Source organism: Struthio camelus, chromosome 10, assembly GCF_040807025.1.
Source record: "Struthio camelus isolate bStrCam1 chromosome 10, bStrCam1.hap1, whole genome shotgun sequence".
In the NCBI taxonomy this organism is placed as follows: Eukaryota; Metazoa; Chordata; class Aves; order Struthioniformes; family Struthionidae; genus Struthio; species Struthio camelus.
The window spans coordinates 29,753,265-29,770,557 of NC_090951.1; the positions used below are offsets into that span (position 1 = coordinate 29,753,265).

Below are 17,293 nucleotides of genomic sequence, written 5' to 3' on the forward strand. Positions count from 1 at the left end.
AAGGGGAAAGCACAGTGCCAAAATGATCACTTCAATTTCAGCACAAACTAAGAAAGGTTCAGCTGCAAGTGAGACTCACATCTCACTTTAACCCAAGTGACTTGCAGCTCCCCAGCCAGCATGAAGCTAACATTTGAGGGAAAGGAAGAAGAAGGGGGAAGGAGAGGCAGCACTGGCTCTTTCTGCTAGCTTCCCTCTAACGAACACACCTGGGAGCAACACAGGGCTCTGCTCTGTATCAGTGTTTACCCCAACTGCTGGTTTTGCTGCTTATTCAGCTCCTCTCAAAGGGAGGCTGACTGTGCTCTTCCCTGTGAAGATGGCCCAGTCCGAGCTCTCCTCTTCCCTGCTGGCGTGTTTCTGTGCTGTCGGAATCCAGCGGACCACGAGGGCCTGGGAGATCAAATCCTCCCACACTGGGCATTGCACAGATGCAGGATCCCAGCCTCAGAAAGCCTCTAGTGCTGTCAGATAGCAAGAGGGAAACTGAGGCACACGGAGGTAGCTCCATGTGAGTCAGGTACATAATGCAGTGCTGCCCCAGCACACTACCAACGGATCAAGCAGCCCTCAGACAACAAATTTCTTAGGGATGCAGCTAATCTCCTGCTAGCACAAAGCAGACAGGCAGAAATGCTGTTTTTAGATCCCCTCTTCCCTGCCATTTTAATGCTTCTCTCCAGCAGCAACCTTTTCTTCCAGATCCTCGCCGTCTCCCATGACACAATGTGAATGTCGGGGAGACAGTGTGCACCCAAGGACACAAGCTGCCCTTCCGAATTGCAGGGGTGTACACTGCGCTCTCCTTCTCTCTGCTCTGGCATTTCAGCAGGGTATTGCACCTACCATAGACTATGCAAAAATCCACCCAGGCAAACACAAATCAAAGAATCAGGTGCTTTGCGAGGGGAAAAACCCCAGTGCCCTTCAAAAAACAGTAGATCTTTACACAGGGAGGCAGACTAATTTATACGAGAGCTTTGTGCTACCAGTAAACTTAACAATTTTCCCCTTCTATTCACTCTTTCACACCAAGACCTTAGCAAAACAGCAGCAGAATGGCGTATAAAAAGCTCTTGCACTTGTTCCTGTTTCTATGGTAACTCTTCTTCCTCCTCCCCCCCTCCATGTTTTTAGACAAGACAACAAAATAAAAATTGAAATACTGTGTGTGCCCAGGGTTCTTTAGATACTCTGTCAGAAAAGTTTGCAGAGATTAAAAGGCTAAAGTGCTGAGGGGTGAAAGCTCACTTATTTTCTGTTGTGGTTTCACTGGAGGGTTGTAACTTCCTCTTTTAGTTACTCTTGACAAACTGCTCGTGCTCCAGATCAAATGAGGGTTGAAATACAAATAAAAATTCAGAATACTGCCTCATTAACTGCCAAAAGCCTCTCAGTTGAGTCTGAAATAAGCAAATCTTGCTCAAAAAAACAGTTGGTGGCTAAAACCAGTAAGAGGCAGACCTCAAGAGATGATCAGGCCATCCCCTTGGAAGAGAAAAAGCACCAGGCTGGTGCGGGTTGGAAGAGGGCACCTGGGGGCTCCCCAGGACAAGGTCTCCTGCTCAAGACTCCCTCCAAACGAGCTCAAAGCCAGCGTTGCCAGTCCTTGGAAGCACAGCCCCTTGTCATGAGGGCAGCACTCTTACGTTTAGACAGAAATGAGGAAATACTGCTGCAAAACTTGGGAGAGAAGCTGGTAAAACTTTGTGAAGACTTGGAAGAAGGTCTTTGCAGAAGTCTGGTCTTCAACAACAGTCTTGAAAACTAGCTAGCTGGGCTATTGGATGCACCTGAGCATCTCTGTAATGAACCAAAAATTCCTGACACCACATGGCTGAAAAGGGAACTATGACACCTCCTCATTGTCGTAAAACCTCACTCAACCAAGCCAGCCACATCTGGCTCGGTGCCTAAGCTGGCCAATGTTCAGCCACCTGTACCTATAATTTAATGCCCACCTTGGTAGAGTCTCATGCAGAGAACTCCTCCCCCATTTTGACAGTTTTGTATTTGTTACCATTACTGGACAAAGAGCACCAAAAGTCCTTACAGTAAACATCAGCTGGCAGCCTCCCAGGATGTAGTCGAGGAAGGAGAAATCTCTGGTTATCTGAAAGAAAAAAAAGAAACGGTTTCTGCAACCCTCATCATTGCAGGAAAAAAGTCCCCCTGAAACTGCCTGAGTCTTCAGTCATCATGTTCCCGGGTCTTCAGGAAACTTTATCTATGCGGAAAAGCAAATGGGAAGAAGCACCTGGCTCTCTCAAGAAAGCATTTTGGCACTTCATGAATCATGCATGGAGTGGGGCCAAGCAGGGCCAGTGCGTCAGCTAACAGCTGGCATAAGAGGCCTGAGCAGGAGATCTTGGGGAGAGGAAAAGTGTCAGTGGTGGCAAATTGAACTGACCTGACCTGAGAAGCCTCTCCTCACAGCGAAAACAGACTCACATCATCTGCAGATCTGGTATGGGAAGGGCTTTGTAAACACACACCCCCCTGTATGCCGCTGCTATACGAAGGGAAGACTTCGTTAACCCCACAGCATACAAAAAGGACTTTTCTCACCCAGAATCAACCCTTGCCTCCAAAGGAGACACCGAGCAATTGGCTTCTGCAGACCTTGTAGCTCGGGCTTCACGCTGACACAGCCTGCATGAGAATTACGCTCCTCCTCAGGAACGTGGCCAGCCACCATGTGGGCTTGGGATGACCTAGCAATTTATTCTAGCACAAGGTACCAATGAGATAGCAAATCTGTGCAATCACTAGTGCTCCAAGTGGAGAGAAACAACAGATGGAAAGAAGTTGTGTACTCCACAGGACCAGCAGTTGGAAACGCAGGAGCGCTGGAGACAGAAGGGAGCAGAAAAAAGCTCCATGCAATTTAAAGACTCAAACTGGGTGAGGAATAGAATGAAATATCCGAGCTTTGTACTCACTTTGCAGGACTTGACGATGATGATCCCAGAGTTTTTATAATTCTTCTTCTTCTTTTGCTTTTTGGGGTTAATGCATTCTAGTTCTAGCTGTAACACATAACACAGACACCAATATGAAAGCAGTGCTGGGCTGTCCCAGTCAGCAGAAACTTCTGCGAGCTGATTAGCCCGCCTGGACTTGCACAGCCAAGAGCTAGGCCAGCTGCCACCAATGCCAAGCAGCGATGGTGATGGCATGAACCGCTTTGCCTTCGCAGGGGCTGGCTGCATCCTGCAGTGGCACCTCCCAACCATGCATTTCAAAGCACTCAAGAGACACGAGTGAATCACGGCAAGTTACTGCTGTGGAAAGGGAAACTGAGGCACAGGACCTGCTTGGGAAAGGGTTACTTTTCCTTTCCAAGGGTTTTCAACTTGAGATGCCCAACATCTGGCTCAGCTCCCTGCAGCAACCTGTTGCCAAGCCCCACCATCCTCTGAGAGCTAGCAAAGAACTGCTGGCAGCCAAAGAAATGCCTCCTGGCTTCACCCAGGGCCACTCACAGCCACTTCAGACTCCACAGACATCGTTCGACAGCATCGGCCCATGGACCCTGCCTCTGCACCCCATGGTGTGACCAGTCACAGCACCACTCTCATGACTAACTGGTATTTTTTTCCTTCTTGAGCACGGCCCATTGCTCCCACAGCCACTGGAGGCTGAATAATTCCCCTCTGCCTAGGATGTTTGACTGTATTGATAAGCCAGCCCAGCTCCTTGGGAATTTTCTTCACAGCTATGTAAATTTAGCTTCTGCAGGGTCCCAATGCCCTGAGTAGGTTAGGGCTCATCCTTTATTATCCTTTAACTCTACTACCACCCTTCCCCAGTGCTAGGACCTATCCTGCCTGCAGCCACAGACAGCAGACCCACAGCAGGTCCATGTGCAATCACATCCTCTCCTGTTGCCTGGACTCTCTTTATTCCCTGAGCCTTGATGCAAGGCATTAAACCTCTCCAAAAAACCACTGTGCTATAGATAGCCAGCTGGTTTACAGCTCTCTGCTTGCCTGAGTGCAATTGTAGTAACTGCTGGTCCTCCCCTCCAGCAAGCAATAAATATGTTCAATAGGAAGCAAAAAAATGGCTCCACTTCCAAGAAGCTGGCAGGAGAAGGAGGAACCTTGCAGGTGACAACCTGGAAGGAGACCAGAGCTCACCAGAGTACAATAGGCTGGGGTGAAAGTGGGTGAGAGATTAGGAGATGCCTGGAGCAAACACAATGCTCAACATGGTGTTTCTAGAGCAGAAGTGAGCAGGGAGAGAAGGATTAGGAGTGACAGAGAGAGAAAGGGAGGGTAGAGGCTGGAAGGAGGAAGAGTCCAAAGGGTACAGACAGCAGGATAAAAGCTAGAGTAGTTACAAGGGAAAAGCTTAAGCAGAGCTGCAAGAGGAAATGCTCAAACCAACGGGAGGTGGAGGGGAGGAATCAACGCCAGTCAGACCCCAATGAGTAAATACAACGCTTTCTGCTGAGCTCTCAAGTTGCTCCCATCCCACAATCAGGCCATGGCTGGAGACTGCCGAGATTCAGTGAAGAAAGATCACAGGCAAAGGGCAGGAAATACAATGTCAGGAAGGAAAGTAGGACACCAAGACAGCAAATGTCCTCCCTTGTCCACAGCAGCAAACCCCAAATCTTCCCTGATCATTTCTCCACTAAATGGCATGCTCACCAGGCCCCACAGATTTCCCTAGGGCTCAAGTTTTTAACTATAGGGCACCCAGCTGCACCTCCCTCCCTCTGGCTCAGCAGCTAAACAGACCTATATTTTATTTGCCAGGAGCACACGTAGTTTGGAAAAGAGCCATCAACAGGGTGAGTTCTCAAGCCAGCTCAGGTGTATTTGAGTACCCAAAACAAGTGGAGATCAGCTCAGCACATCAGGACTCAAAGAGATGGACACCAAACGGGTACCAAAAACCTACAAAATCCATACTGTGCTCTGGGCACCCAGCCCTTAAAACTGCACTGCCAAACAACTCCCCACGCTGGCAAAGGAAGCCAAGGGAGACACATGGCACTCGCTCCCGGGATCTGAAGCGCTGAGGCTGCAGGGCTATTTAGAGCAGGCAGCTGCATTTAGAAGCACAGGGGATCAGACAAACGCAAAAGCAAAAGCCGAGTAGTTTCGCCAATCCTGAGCTTCCAGAAGGCAGGAGCAGACAGTAAACAAGACACTCATGCACTTATTTGCACGTTATTGCAGGAGAACAGCCTGGCTCTGCCATTCTCCTTGTGACTTCTCTGCTCCCAAACTAGTGGCAGGACCGAGGAGAGCCCACAGGAGGTCAAGGAGGAGGCGTTTCAGCTCAGGCCTTGGACACAGAGGACGGTGGCAGCTACTGCTCTTTCATTTGCGCCCGGGCACTGATGGGACCTAGCAGCACCTCGCTCAGCAGCTTCCAGCCTTCTCCAAATGACAGTCCCCTCTGTTTCCCTTTGGGAAAGGGGCAGACCCTCTGCAGTGAATTTAAGCTTGCTGACCACAGATCTGCTTTTCTTTGCTCCCTTATGCACCCTTGGGAACAGTCCGTGAACTCCCAAACACCAGATCTTGCAGGACAAGATGAGGGTGGCATTCACCTAGGGAAGGCCCATGAAGAAAACCCTGCCACAAATCTCCCCAGGAGACAGGAGCAGAGTGCTTCCGCCTGTGACACGCTGGTGGGAATGAGGGATGAAGAGCCAAGCCACATGCCAATTGCAGCATTCACGTGCCCACACAAACACCGAGGCTGGATACCCAGAGCTGCCTGTCCCTGCACAGGCAGGGACAGAGGTGGGTGAGATCCTGGCATCCAACATCAGTGGCAATCAGCTCTTCCTGCACTGTGTTAGCTGGACCCCCGCAGCCCTGGTGGCTCATGCCCTTGGCTTTTATACAGAAGGAAAAGATGAGCTCAGAACAGGTGCCCAGTCAGGCTTCAGTGCTGAGACAGATGCTCTGGATGCGGCTTTCTCCACCTACCCTAAACCTTAGTGGGTCCAGGGCAGCGCTGGGATGGAGCTTGGATCCTGAGATGTAACCATCCAACCGGCAGCATGGCACGGCCCTTCAGAGGCCAGCACCGTGGGCTGGCCATGGACTACCATGCTGTGGAGGAACATGTGACTGGAGAAGGGATGGATCAGCAAAGGATGAGGTGAGAACAGACCTTGCCGGGCAGCCTTCCAGGCAGCCAACAAAATCAGAAGGCGCAAACAGGGCTCAGCACTCAGCTACCTGTTGCACTGCAGCTCTTGCAGTGTATATGAATAAAAGCATATTTGGCCAAAAATTTCAGCAATCTCATGTCCCACTATAGGTCAAATACCAGCGCATCCAGGAAAAAAAACCCAAACATCAACAAAATAGCAATAAAAACCCTCTAGGGCAGAAAACAAGTGCCTGAATCATTCTGACAAGAGCTCATAGCGAGAGCAGCATTGGTTCATCGGCCAATGTGGCCCAGGGGACACTGCGATTTAGTAGAGCAGGATTCCTTAGACCAGAGGGAAAAGCTGTGGCTAAGGAAGAGGCCGGACCATGTACACACCGCAAGGATCAGTTTTTCCCCCAAATCTTACAGAGCTAAGAATTCACAGCTAACTCTGCAATAACTGCAGAAAATTTTGCTGGTGCTCTGCTGCTGCATTCTAACCCCAAACCGTCCTGATATCAGAGGTCCCCATAAACACGTCCTTTTTGATGCACTGGGAGGTGATCACAGCCTGCTACCACCCAGGCGCTCTAGCCTGCAGCAAAGCTCAGAGCTGCAAGTAGTTTCTAGGCTCAATACGGGGAAGACCATAAAGACAGCGAGGCCTTAAAGCTAGGGGTGCAATACCACAATGCCATCACCAGCCCGGAGCCGCAGCTATAATCTGACAGTCCGTCCATCCCGGCACTCTGCCTGGCCACTGCAAGTGGCTGCTGAACAGAGAGGGCATAAAGGGAGTAGAGGAGATAAGAGTGCTCACCTTCTTGCTCCCATACCCTAGCACGGGAATTACTTAAAACAAAACACAACACCAGGAGTAGAAGTCTTCATTCAGACAAGGCAAAATTCTCCTGTGCCTCAGTTTCCCCATCTGCAAAATGAGGATAACAATACCAGCATGCCTCACTGAGGAACCCATAGGTACCACCGAAGCTGCGGGTGGTGCTCCGAATACCAACAGTGTTCAAGGAAATAGTCAGCAACACAGTTTGGCCAGCGAGACATGTTTTCCCCCGCTGGTTTGCAGCTGCATCAGCTTCTCTAGGCAGACAGGAGACCATCCTTTCAACCCAGTTATGAGTAGAGCCTGAACCAAAGTGCTCTGGATGTGGTAAAAAGTCCTTCCTCCCATCTCGGACAGGCCGCGACCAGCTAGCGATGCTCACGCCTGCAAACATGCCAGCACACTATGCCTGGCCGACAGCAAAAGCATCTCTGTTCCTGTTTCTGTATTTACCCTCATCAACATGGCCACACCAAAGGATGAGACAGGTCACAAGGAACCGCCCCAGGGAGAAGGGATGAAGAACTGCGATACAAGGCGGTGATGAGCAACGCTTGCATGCTTTTGGAGACAGCTTCCTCTGCTCAGAGCCTGCAGCTAACTCAGCTCAGAGAGTAGCATCGGCAGGGGCGTGCTGGGGGACGGATTTGCTGGGGAATGGATGGCGCCTGACCTTTCCCAAGGCAGTCTTGATCTCTGCCCAAATGCCACTGGTGTTCCCAGGGGCACCGGGAGACAGTAATGGACAAGTCATGCAAGGGAAGGAGGCAGAGAGGCCCATCCTCAGCCGTACCCATGCCACACTCTCAGACGTGTTATCCACAGGGGCACAGGAGCACAGACACACATCAAACTGTCTTACAATCAGTGTCTCTCAGTGTCGGATGGGGAGAAAAGAGGATTTTATTGCTAGGCTGTAGGGGTCAATGTCAGTGGAAAAGGGGCTCAATCCCTAACTTCGGCACAAACAGTCAACAGACAATCTTGGACACGATACTTCATCTTTGTGCCTCAGTTTCCCAGCTGGGAAACTTCTCTAATTACACTAAGAATTCTGTGTTTTACATACACCCACTTCACAGCCAAGACCTCCTCTAGCTTCTAATCCTAGATATGACTGCTATAAAAAGCCCTGTTTATCCAGGAGTCTTTTCACGACATGCCTTGAATCAGCAGCATCTGAATAGATTTTTGCTTGGCACTTCAGGGGAAAGACGGGGACGCTTTTGCCACGAACTCAATGCTGAGTTGCATGGGAGCTCGCACCACCTCTCAGGATCAGGCTGTCACTATGGCAGGGCAGACAGAGTCCCAACAGCATGTCACACTGGCTATTCACTGGGACAGGAAAGACAGGTGCTCCCTCCTCTTCTGGCCCCCCAAAAGCATAGGGATAGCACAGCAAGGAGCACAGGAGAAGGTAGGAGGAGGTGTCAGCAACATGAACCTCAAACTATTACATCTCTGATAACTTTAGATGCCACTCCAGACATCCCAACAGAGCCTGCTTTTCAGACAAGACTGCCTTAGCCCTCTCTAACTCAGCTGTTTTAGTTACAAAAGCAGTGTGACTCACTCACAGTGTGGGGGGGGAGGAGAAAGGGATTTGGACTCTCCTCAAGGCCTTCACTAACCCCAACATGGGTTGGTTCAAGGTCTTATTGCAAGCACCAAAAATACTAAATAAACCACTCCACCATCAACCCCTCCACTATCCCTTCCTTGCTCTTCCTCCCAGGAAACATTGGCACTTACTGGAAAGGCATCTTGGGCTTCACACATCCTGGCCACAGAGGCCTGAAATTCCCCGATAAAGTCGTGTCCCCCATCACTGTCGTAGTCGTAACACATGACCTAGGGCAGAAGAAGCACAAACCAGCCTCAGACACAGCAAATAATCCCTATTAGGAGAGAAAAATTCATATTTTCTCTCTGCTCTGCCCATGAGCAGTCCTCATCTTCCTGCCTGTAGTGGAGAGGCCATTTCTGCCCCGTGCCAGAGCAGCCTGGGGAGGCTCTGCAGCCAGTCTGCCTCACTGCACAGCAGCCAGAGAAGAGCGGTGCCTGCTGGCTGTGCAAAACACCCCTTCCCAGGGTTCCCTTAGTGGCTCCACACTTCTCACCACCAGCTAGAGCCAGTGCCATGACCACCCATGGGCTGTCCAGCCTCCTGGGAGCCCATCCAAGGGGCTGTCAGCTGCCTGGTGCCGCTCGCACTGCTCTGCTGATGCCACGCTGGGGAGAGAGCTGGGAGCAAGAGGGCTGGAGCACAAGGGTCTCAGGAGCACCCTTGGTGATTCCCCAGGCTCTCTGCTGCTGGGTGCCAGCCACACCTCCCTGATAGTCAGCAACAGACATATGTGCTCACACTTGTCCCGCACTAAGCAAAGGGGATGTAGCTGCCCTTACAACAGGCAGGGCCAGCAGCACCATTTGTCAAGGTTTCCAATCCATCCCTTAGGAGAGCCCAAAATAAGTTTCCTATAAACACACCATGGGGTTTCAGATGTTTGAAGGAGAGGATCACAGAGGCCGACCACCATGATACCAGCTGAAGGGCCCCACAGTTACCTTTATCAGCTTCTCTACATCTCCATCACACAGCGACACTAAAGGCACAGTGAACGGCTTCCAGATGGGGTCCAACGTGTACTTGATCACCTGTGGGGTGGGAACATAGGGATGGAGTCACAACAGATACACGTGAAATAGGACAGTTGAGCACAAAGTAGGGAATGGGTCTCCAAGAGAGGCCCTGGACCAGGTTCTCAGTGGGGCATGCCAGGCATACTGCAGAAAGCCCTGCCTCTGTCCTTTTCTGCCTCCTCAGCTGAGACACAGTAGTTCTCTAGCTGCCAGATCCTAGGCTATAGCAAGCATGAGGTACAACATATTTGCTTGCACCATCTGGTGATTTAACCACCTCCAGGGCCAATTAAGGAAACCTGTTGGACAAAACAATTCAAGAAGCAAAGCAGAAGAGCCCTCAGCAAGTTCACATCTCCTGCCTTGTCCGTGTAACATCTGCCCGAGCTGAAGAAATACAACTGACACCTTCTGACATTTACTGAGAGAATGCAGTTGCTAGTCGAAACCGGGAGGGCTAAGCAAGTGCTAGTAAGCTCTGGGTATACTTCCGCATATATCAGAGTTGCCTGCAGGACATGCAAAGACCCTCTCCTACAAAGATGTCCAGCTCAAAAAGAGAGTTTCAGCTGACTCTTAGTCTGGGGCAGAAAGTTCAGAGGTGCCAGAAATGGAGCCCTGGCAGAGAATGAGTCAAAGCCTTTTCATTATATCATTTTACTGAAGCAGCAGCTAAAATTCACACCAGGAAGTCATTTTACTATGTTTTTTCATGAGGAAAAAGGAGGGACAGGAAGTATGACAGCAACAGCAATGAGGGGAGGGACAGGTAAACTGATTTATGCGCGCTCATTCATATCACAAGAGATAGGCCTGATGAAATGGCCATTTGAGAAGGTTCAAAAGTCAGCGTTATGCAGAGCTAAATGTTACAGTGCCTTCTCATTGTAAGCTATGCCCTTGCCAGAACAAAGGCTGCACCTGAAAATACCCCATTTCCTTATGCAAGGAGGCGTTATAACCCGTGGAACTCACTGCGGCAGGGTCTTCCTGAAGAACCGAGTTTCTCCTGGTTCAAAGGAAAAAGGAAATGAAGAAGAAAAAAAAATCAAGAAACTCAGACACTGGGCAGCAAAGGGTAGACTGCAGATTAACCCTGCTCTGTGCCAAGGCCGATATGACAGAGGTAGAGATTTGTGCCAGTAGGTAAAAGCAGCCCTCTCCTTTCTCCAAAGCCATCAAGCACTTCTGCTGTGCCCCAGCTCAGCCAGGTGAGGAACAGGTCATCGCTGCTACAGGACGGAGCTGGCAAATAACCACACAGGGAACGGGCTTTTATGTTTACAGACAGGCTCCTGCGAGAGAACAGGAAAAAAACCCTGACACTGCGAGCACAGTTTGGTGAGGAATTTGTAAACATCTCCTCCATGAGGTTGGAAAGAGCAGGGAGGAACCCACGCGCCCCAGGAACACAAGCGCTAATGTGCCCATATGCTGCCAGACACTGGGGCCTGAGGGTGGGTGTGCGGAAGGAGCTGTGCTCGTGTCGGCACACGGCATCCAGCTGGGCATTCACACTTTCCCTTAAATAACATGCTGTAACAAGCATACTAATCCTTCCCTGCCAGACGCCTCCCTTGTGTCATGACAAATACTAGGCGTGGACTAACAGCTAATTGTATTCATGCACCACAAGCTGTGCGAACAGGTAACCTCTTTTAGCTTGTATCCGGTCTCAAAACACGAAACTATTCTTCTGGTTCAGGATTCCTCCAAGGGCAGCGGTTTACTTCCAGGGCTAGGAAGAACGAAGCAATTGGAGAGCCTGTAAGGTATGCAACGTTTCCTCCCCTACCTCAGCCACTTAAAAGAAAATCTGGCTAGGCCCTCAGCCACCAAGGGACAGGACTAGGGGTGGCAGGGAACTGGGGAGCAATCTGGAGGAAAATCAGCTGTACCGAAACTGACTCCCCATAAATCTGATCTGCTCACAGAGATCCCAATGACGGCTGCCCCACAGCCAGGCACGGTAGCGTTCCCAGTCCCCATGTCCCTTCCAAGAGGAAAGGACTGGAGGGCACTCAAAATCCATACATCAGAAAAATACATCTAAATACTTTCTGAGTCAAGGCAAACTACCAAATAGCATGATCCCAGCTTGCTCCCACAGTGCCGAGACTTACAACAGAAATAGGGAGTGTGAATGAAACATGACTGGAAATGTGTGTGGGAAAGCACCAGAAAAAACACCAGAGCTGGGGCTAAAAGGATGGCCCATATCAATAACGAAGGACATCATTGCTCCTAGCAGGAAAACTGTGAAGCGTGTTGCCTGTGTCAAGCACAGAAAGTCTGTGCTCTGATACGACCACAGTGTGGACAACTCGTCTGAGGAAAAGCTGTGCTCTGATAACAGGAGGATGGCAACAGGGTTATTGCCCATCACATGTGCTGGTCCTCCTCTTGTTCACCCAACCAGAAGGCAGGCTGTAGCTGCAGAGATGTTTACATCCCAAATGTATATCGTGGACAAGGAAAAGCAGACAACAGGGAGCAACTCTGAAAAGCTGTATAGGCTGAAGCAAGCAAGAGTCTGAAGGAAAGGAAGACCCCATAACACCTGGTGACTCCTAAAGGATGGGAAAGTTCTGTCCAAAAGGTAGGTCATCATCACCAATCAAGAAAAACCCAAGAGACGTGATGAGGACTCAGCAGCTGGTGTCCCTTCTCCTGTGTGTCACACACAAGTGATCCTGGCTGGGCCATTTGGTACACACATCTTGGGGCTTATCGGCATGGGGAAGTGTGAGGGAAAGGAAACTATGAGTGAACAAACAGCAGTGGGAAAAATCAACTCACTTGGTGATTTTGTTAATAAGTATCACCTTCCCCCTTCTGCAGGAGTTCACCTTGTGTTTTGTTACAATAATTTCCTACAGTGGGACTGCAGGGTCCTTAATCAAGCCTTAAGGGGAAAAGAAAAAGAAGAGTGCGAGCCGTGACTGGATGTTCTTTCTCTGGCGCGCCTGTTCCTGAGACCCTCCTCCAGCAGCTATCACCCCCCTCTGCCAGGTAGCAGGAACCTTGTGCAAAAAAATGCCTCTTCCCTTGAAACAAGCTTTGAAGATGGAGGGGAAAAGCCGTCAAACCCACTTATTGGCCTGGCTTTAAAAAAGAAAAGAGACAATGATTGTCCCATCTCTCACAGCAAAGCTTGAAGGGGGAGCAGCAGTGCCACAGCAAATGCCTCACGGCGGTCTGCCAGCAGCCAGCCTGGCTCAGCTTTGCCACAGCCTATTGCCTGAGAAGCACCCAAGCACCTTCTGCTTCATGCTGGCCTGCGATTTCACCCTCCTGCTTGGGATCCAGATCTTCACCACTTGCTTTGAAAACACTCAGCCCACTTCTCCTTCCCCTTCTCTCTGCTGCTTACTCCCCAGCATGAATCACAAGGATGGCACCTGCCCCTTCGGCAGGCTCGGAAGTCACTCAGTGAGCTGGTGGCCCAGAGCACTGCAGCTCCTCTAAGTGGAATACTCCATGCCTATGTGATCCAGGGCACAGCCAGCACCGAGGCCGAGCCAGGAGCTATGGTTTGCCTCCCCTCCCTTCATCCCTTTGGTTCATGCCTATGTTTAAACAGGGCCTCACGATCAAGAGAGTATCTGGGACCATGCAAGAGACACCTGGATTCCATGAAATAAATATGGACCCAGGCTACTGAACTGCACCTAGGTCGAAGGAATCGAGTCATGGGGTTAAGAGACTATCACCTTCTCTGCTTAGTAGATACAGTAGTGAATAGCATAAAGAGAGACTTGCAGCTCTTCTTTAAAAAAATCTGGCCTTAGTAAGTCTTCATCTGTTTGAGTCCAGTAGCCTCAGCTGGACAGGGCAAGTAGCAATATGGTTTTGAAATCCCTGGCTCCCACCTACCCGTTATCAGTGATCCACAAGATAATGACATAAAAGACAAAAAGAGCTCATTTAATGTTAGTGGTGTTTCAGTAACTCCAGTCAGAGTATCACTCACCTCCGTTCTGTGGACCAGCATCCATTTCCCGTCGTCACCTGGTTTATAAAACTCTAAGAAGGGGTCTGACTTTCCAAACAGGTCCTGGGGAAGAACAACAGCATGGTTACACAGTGATTTTCAAGCAACCGGTTCATGGCCAAGCAACAGCTGGGCCAAGTGAGACCTCCTTCCCCTCCCTTTTCCTGTAAGTCCGTCAACGGATGGACGTTGAACTGGATTGAATGTGGACATGATCCCAGCTGATCACAAGTCTTACTGAACATCTCACAGCCAACTGTGCGAGACTAACGGCTAGATTAATGCCATACACAGCACATACAAACGTGGGCCTGGGCTGGTCATAAAAAATGCCAGGTGTCTGGTGTAGATCTCAAAGGAGCTCTCGGGGTGCCTCAGCTCTAGGCTGACTCTGCTTGCGCGAGGGCCACAGCAACCCACCAACGACACATGTGGGAGCATCACAAGGCAAGCCACCAAGCTCACATCCATATTGACCAGAGAGGTAGGAACTCCCGTGTGGTTCCCAGCTTGCACTAGGAAGCCCAACTGATAGGAGACAGGTTTAAAATCAGTCAAAAAGTGTGTCTCCAGGCCAATTTAAAGAATGATGTTAAAATCCCACTTCTGGTTACATGAGGGCAGCTCTGTGTTACAATCAGATCCTCACGTAGATGCTATCATTGAATAAACGAACAGCCACAAACATGGGTCTCGGCCAGCCCCGGTACTGCTCACTAGCCCACCCACCAACAGCTAAAGCAGTGCTGGCAGGACCCAGCCTCCTTTGGTGTCCTCCCACTGCACCACCCTCAATATAAAAGACTGCTTCACAAATTTCCCATATTGGGTGGCATTCTTGGGATAATTATAATAGAAGTTTAATTCTTCTGTCATGCTTTTCATTCACAAAGTACCAAGGAAAGGAAGGGTCTTATTTCACTATCAAGTTACAGAGCAATGAAGCTAGCTATTGGCAGTGACGTTTGGCAATTAAAGCACTCCTGCGCTGATCCTGTCTCAGGGAGAGGGGAAGGCCAGGTGACCTCTTGAGATATCGTCTCCATCCCTAGCACGTTGTGACTTCCCATAGCTGTTGAAGATCGGATCACGCAAATCTTGACTTTCCCACCCCATTCCCCAGTTTGGCTTTTAGGCAGTGGGTGACTCCACAGCCTGGGCGTACACTGACAGGATTTCACTCTCAGGAGCCCAGAGCCCAGCAAGTCCTCTGGAAAAGAGGCAGCTGAGCTCGGGCTTAGAAAAACATCCACAGCTTAAAAGTTAAAAAAAAAAAAAAAAAGAATTATGAAGTGCACAAGAGTCTTGGGGAAAAAAGAAAAAAAAAACCTCCTACACACAGCAATAAAGCAGGAGCAGAGCAAATCTTTAAGGAGTAAGATGCATTAGTGTTGACAGAGATCATATAACACCCTCCGAGATATGCAGACTTCAGTCAGTGTGCATTCGCCTTTCCTGCCAGCGCCTCCTTAGATAGGCCCCTGGTAAAGGGCTGCTTTGTTTTTCTCCCAGTTTATGAGAAACGCACAGACACATATCCCTCCTTGCTATCTGCACGCAGCCTATTTTGGGACACTTGCCCCGCTTGTGGAGTAGTAGCCTGCGAGCAGGCAGAGATCTCGGTTCAGCTTTGGGCAGCAGGTTTGAAGCCCAGAAAGCAGGACAAACAGCGGTGGGGGCTGGATCATCATGTGAAAGAAACTCTAGTATTTCTAAGTGGAATTTCATTCCTATTCAGAAAAACTAGGATGTGGTTACAAACAAACCAAAGCTGAAATATGTGGAATTATTTCATATTTAATGAGAACTCAAGCCTTTTCAGCTGGGTTTTCTCCTAGATGAAGTGGAGATAGCTGCCTGAATCCTATAAACAGCCGGAGGAATTTCGTACTGGTTTGAGTAGGGACTGTTCGGGCTTCCAGGCCATGCAGCGGGGAGGCAGAGGCAGGCTCCCAGTTGCAGGTGAGAAGCCTGAAAGCTCTGAGATCCCTCCTCCAGAGACAGCCCAAGAGGCAGGGGCTGTCATGGACACAGGTCCTAGCAACTCCCCAGCAGAAAACTCATTCACATTTCTATTCAAATCCTACCCGTTTCCAAAACAAGCTGGAAATGTAAATCACTGCAGAGCATTTTCCAAGCCATAACCTGCTTTGGTCACCTCTACTGACTGCTTTCATTTTATTTTATTTTATTTACAGACAGTCAGTAGAGAAGAGTAGGCCATAAAGGCTTGCAGAGAGGTTCTCTGTGGTGAGATGATTCTATTTTTTTTTTTTATTATTTTTCACACATTTGTGAGAAAGAAAAACAGGCCATTCTTTCTACAGGGGAAACAGTCATGGTACGGTTCTGTTCCTCCTTACCTGGAGCCTGAACTCAGTGCTTTAAAGCTTTACTGTTAAATTAAAGAACTAGCAGCATGTACCTAATCCCCAAGGATCCTGACCCTGCCTGCACTTGTTTAACCTGCATCCCACAGTGGTTTTCTGGTTTTCTTACCCAGTGAGAGTTGGTCAAGGCATTGGTCCAGATGACAGAAGGGAGCTTTGAAAGATGTTTGACATGATCCTACGCACAATGGAGCAGTCTGGTTTGCAAGTCCAGTCAGCCTTGCCCCATTCAAAGCAGGATGAAAGATGCCTCCAAGCCACAGGATTGTGGACTGCTATTTTCAAATGTCAGACACCAACACATCACCCAGACGAGCCCAGCAGGAGACAAACTGAACAATGAAAAGGGTTCAGCAGACCAGAACGATCTGCAAACTGGTTCAGACATCTAATTCATCCAAACGGGGTCTTGCACATCACAGACAAGGAGGGCAGTGATGGCAGTTCCACAAGATGCACTTCCACAATACATAGTTTTTAGCACCAACTCTGGCTTAGCGCACTCTCCCCCTGCCTGTGCCAAAGCATCTCACCTGCGCACTGTCCTCCTGCTGCCCCCGCAGCTGGGTTACACAAACGTCTGTGGGGCTATGTTTATCAGGGCTGATCCTGGGCAAAAATACATTTTTTTCTGCAGGCTATGCTTTCCTTTAAAAAAAAAAACTACAAATAGCTGATCTGACAGGAGGTACAAAATCCTCCAGCTGGCTCTGCTGCTGATACTTTCCCACCTATGAAGCCTCGCCATTTAAAGCAAGGTAGTGAGCAGCACTTGGTAAAACAATGGACACATGATGTGGAGGAAGAACCTGCTCTTTGCCAGAGAAAGATCCCAGCATTGAGGTGGTCACTGGGAAGGAGCTGTCTGGGGCTGAGCATGGCTCCAGGCAGTGTTTGCAGCACAGCTGCCAGGAAGGGAAAGGTTTAACCATACAGGTTAAATTATTGCTACTCAGAGAGGAAACCAGCCAAATTCAACTTCTATGCAATGCTTTCTATTGAGATAGCTTTAAGAGTTAGAAGAAATGTGCAGAATTCATGGAGAAAACACACACACTTGCACTTTCACACCACACACAGTCAGAGCAGTCCTAGGGGGAATGTGCATGTGCACACACACACACATCCCCCCTATGCTACACAGGCCTGGACTGCAGCTGGGCAGGTCAAAAGGTCCTCGCCAAGTTGGGGTTCCTGATGCAGGTGGGTGCTCGTGGCTTCATCTCAGCACATGCAGCAAGAGCATCCCATGGTACCCCCTTGATATCCTACGGGATCTTACTCTTGAGACTC

General features: G+C 49.6%; 1 protein-coding gene across 14 annotated transcripts in view; it reads right to left on the reverse strand.

Annotated features, from left to right (window-relative positions):
- CPNE2 (copine 2) overlaps positions 1-17,293 on the reverse strand; it is a 91,580-nt gene that overhangs the window by 24,840 nt on the left and 49,447 nt on the right. For all 14 annotated transcript variants that reach the window (XM_068955367.1, XM_068955364.1, XM_068955366.1 and 11 more), the window contains 5 exons: positions 13,590-13,673; positions 9,542-9,631; positions 8,726-8,824; positions 2,943-3,029; positions 2,054-2,113 (listed from right to left, as the gene is read on the reverse strand). In XM_068955367.1, the coding sequence (XP_068811468.1) occupies positions 2,054-2,113; positions 2,943-3,029; positions 8,726-8,824; positions 9,542-9,631; positions 13,590-13,673 (420 nt within the window). The remainder of the gene's footprint in view (positions 1-2,053; positions 2,114-2,942; positions 3,030-8,725; positions 8,825-9,541; positions 9,632-13,589; positions 13,674-17,293) is intronic.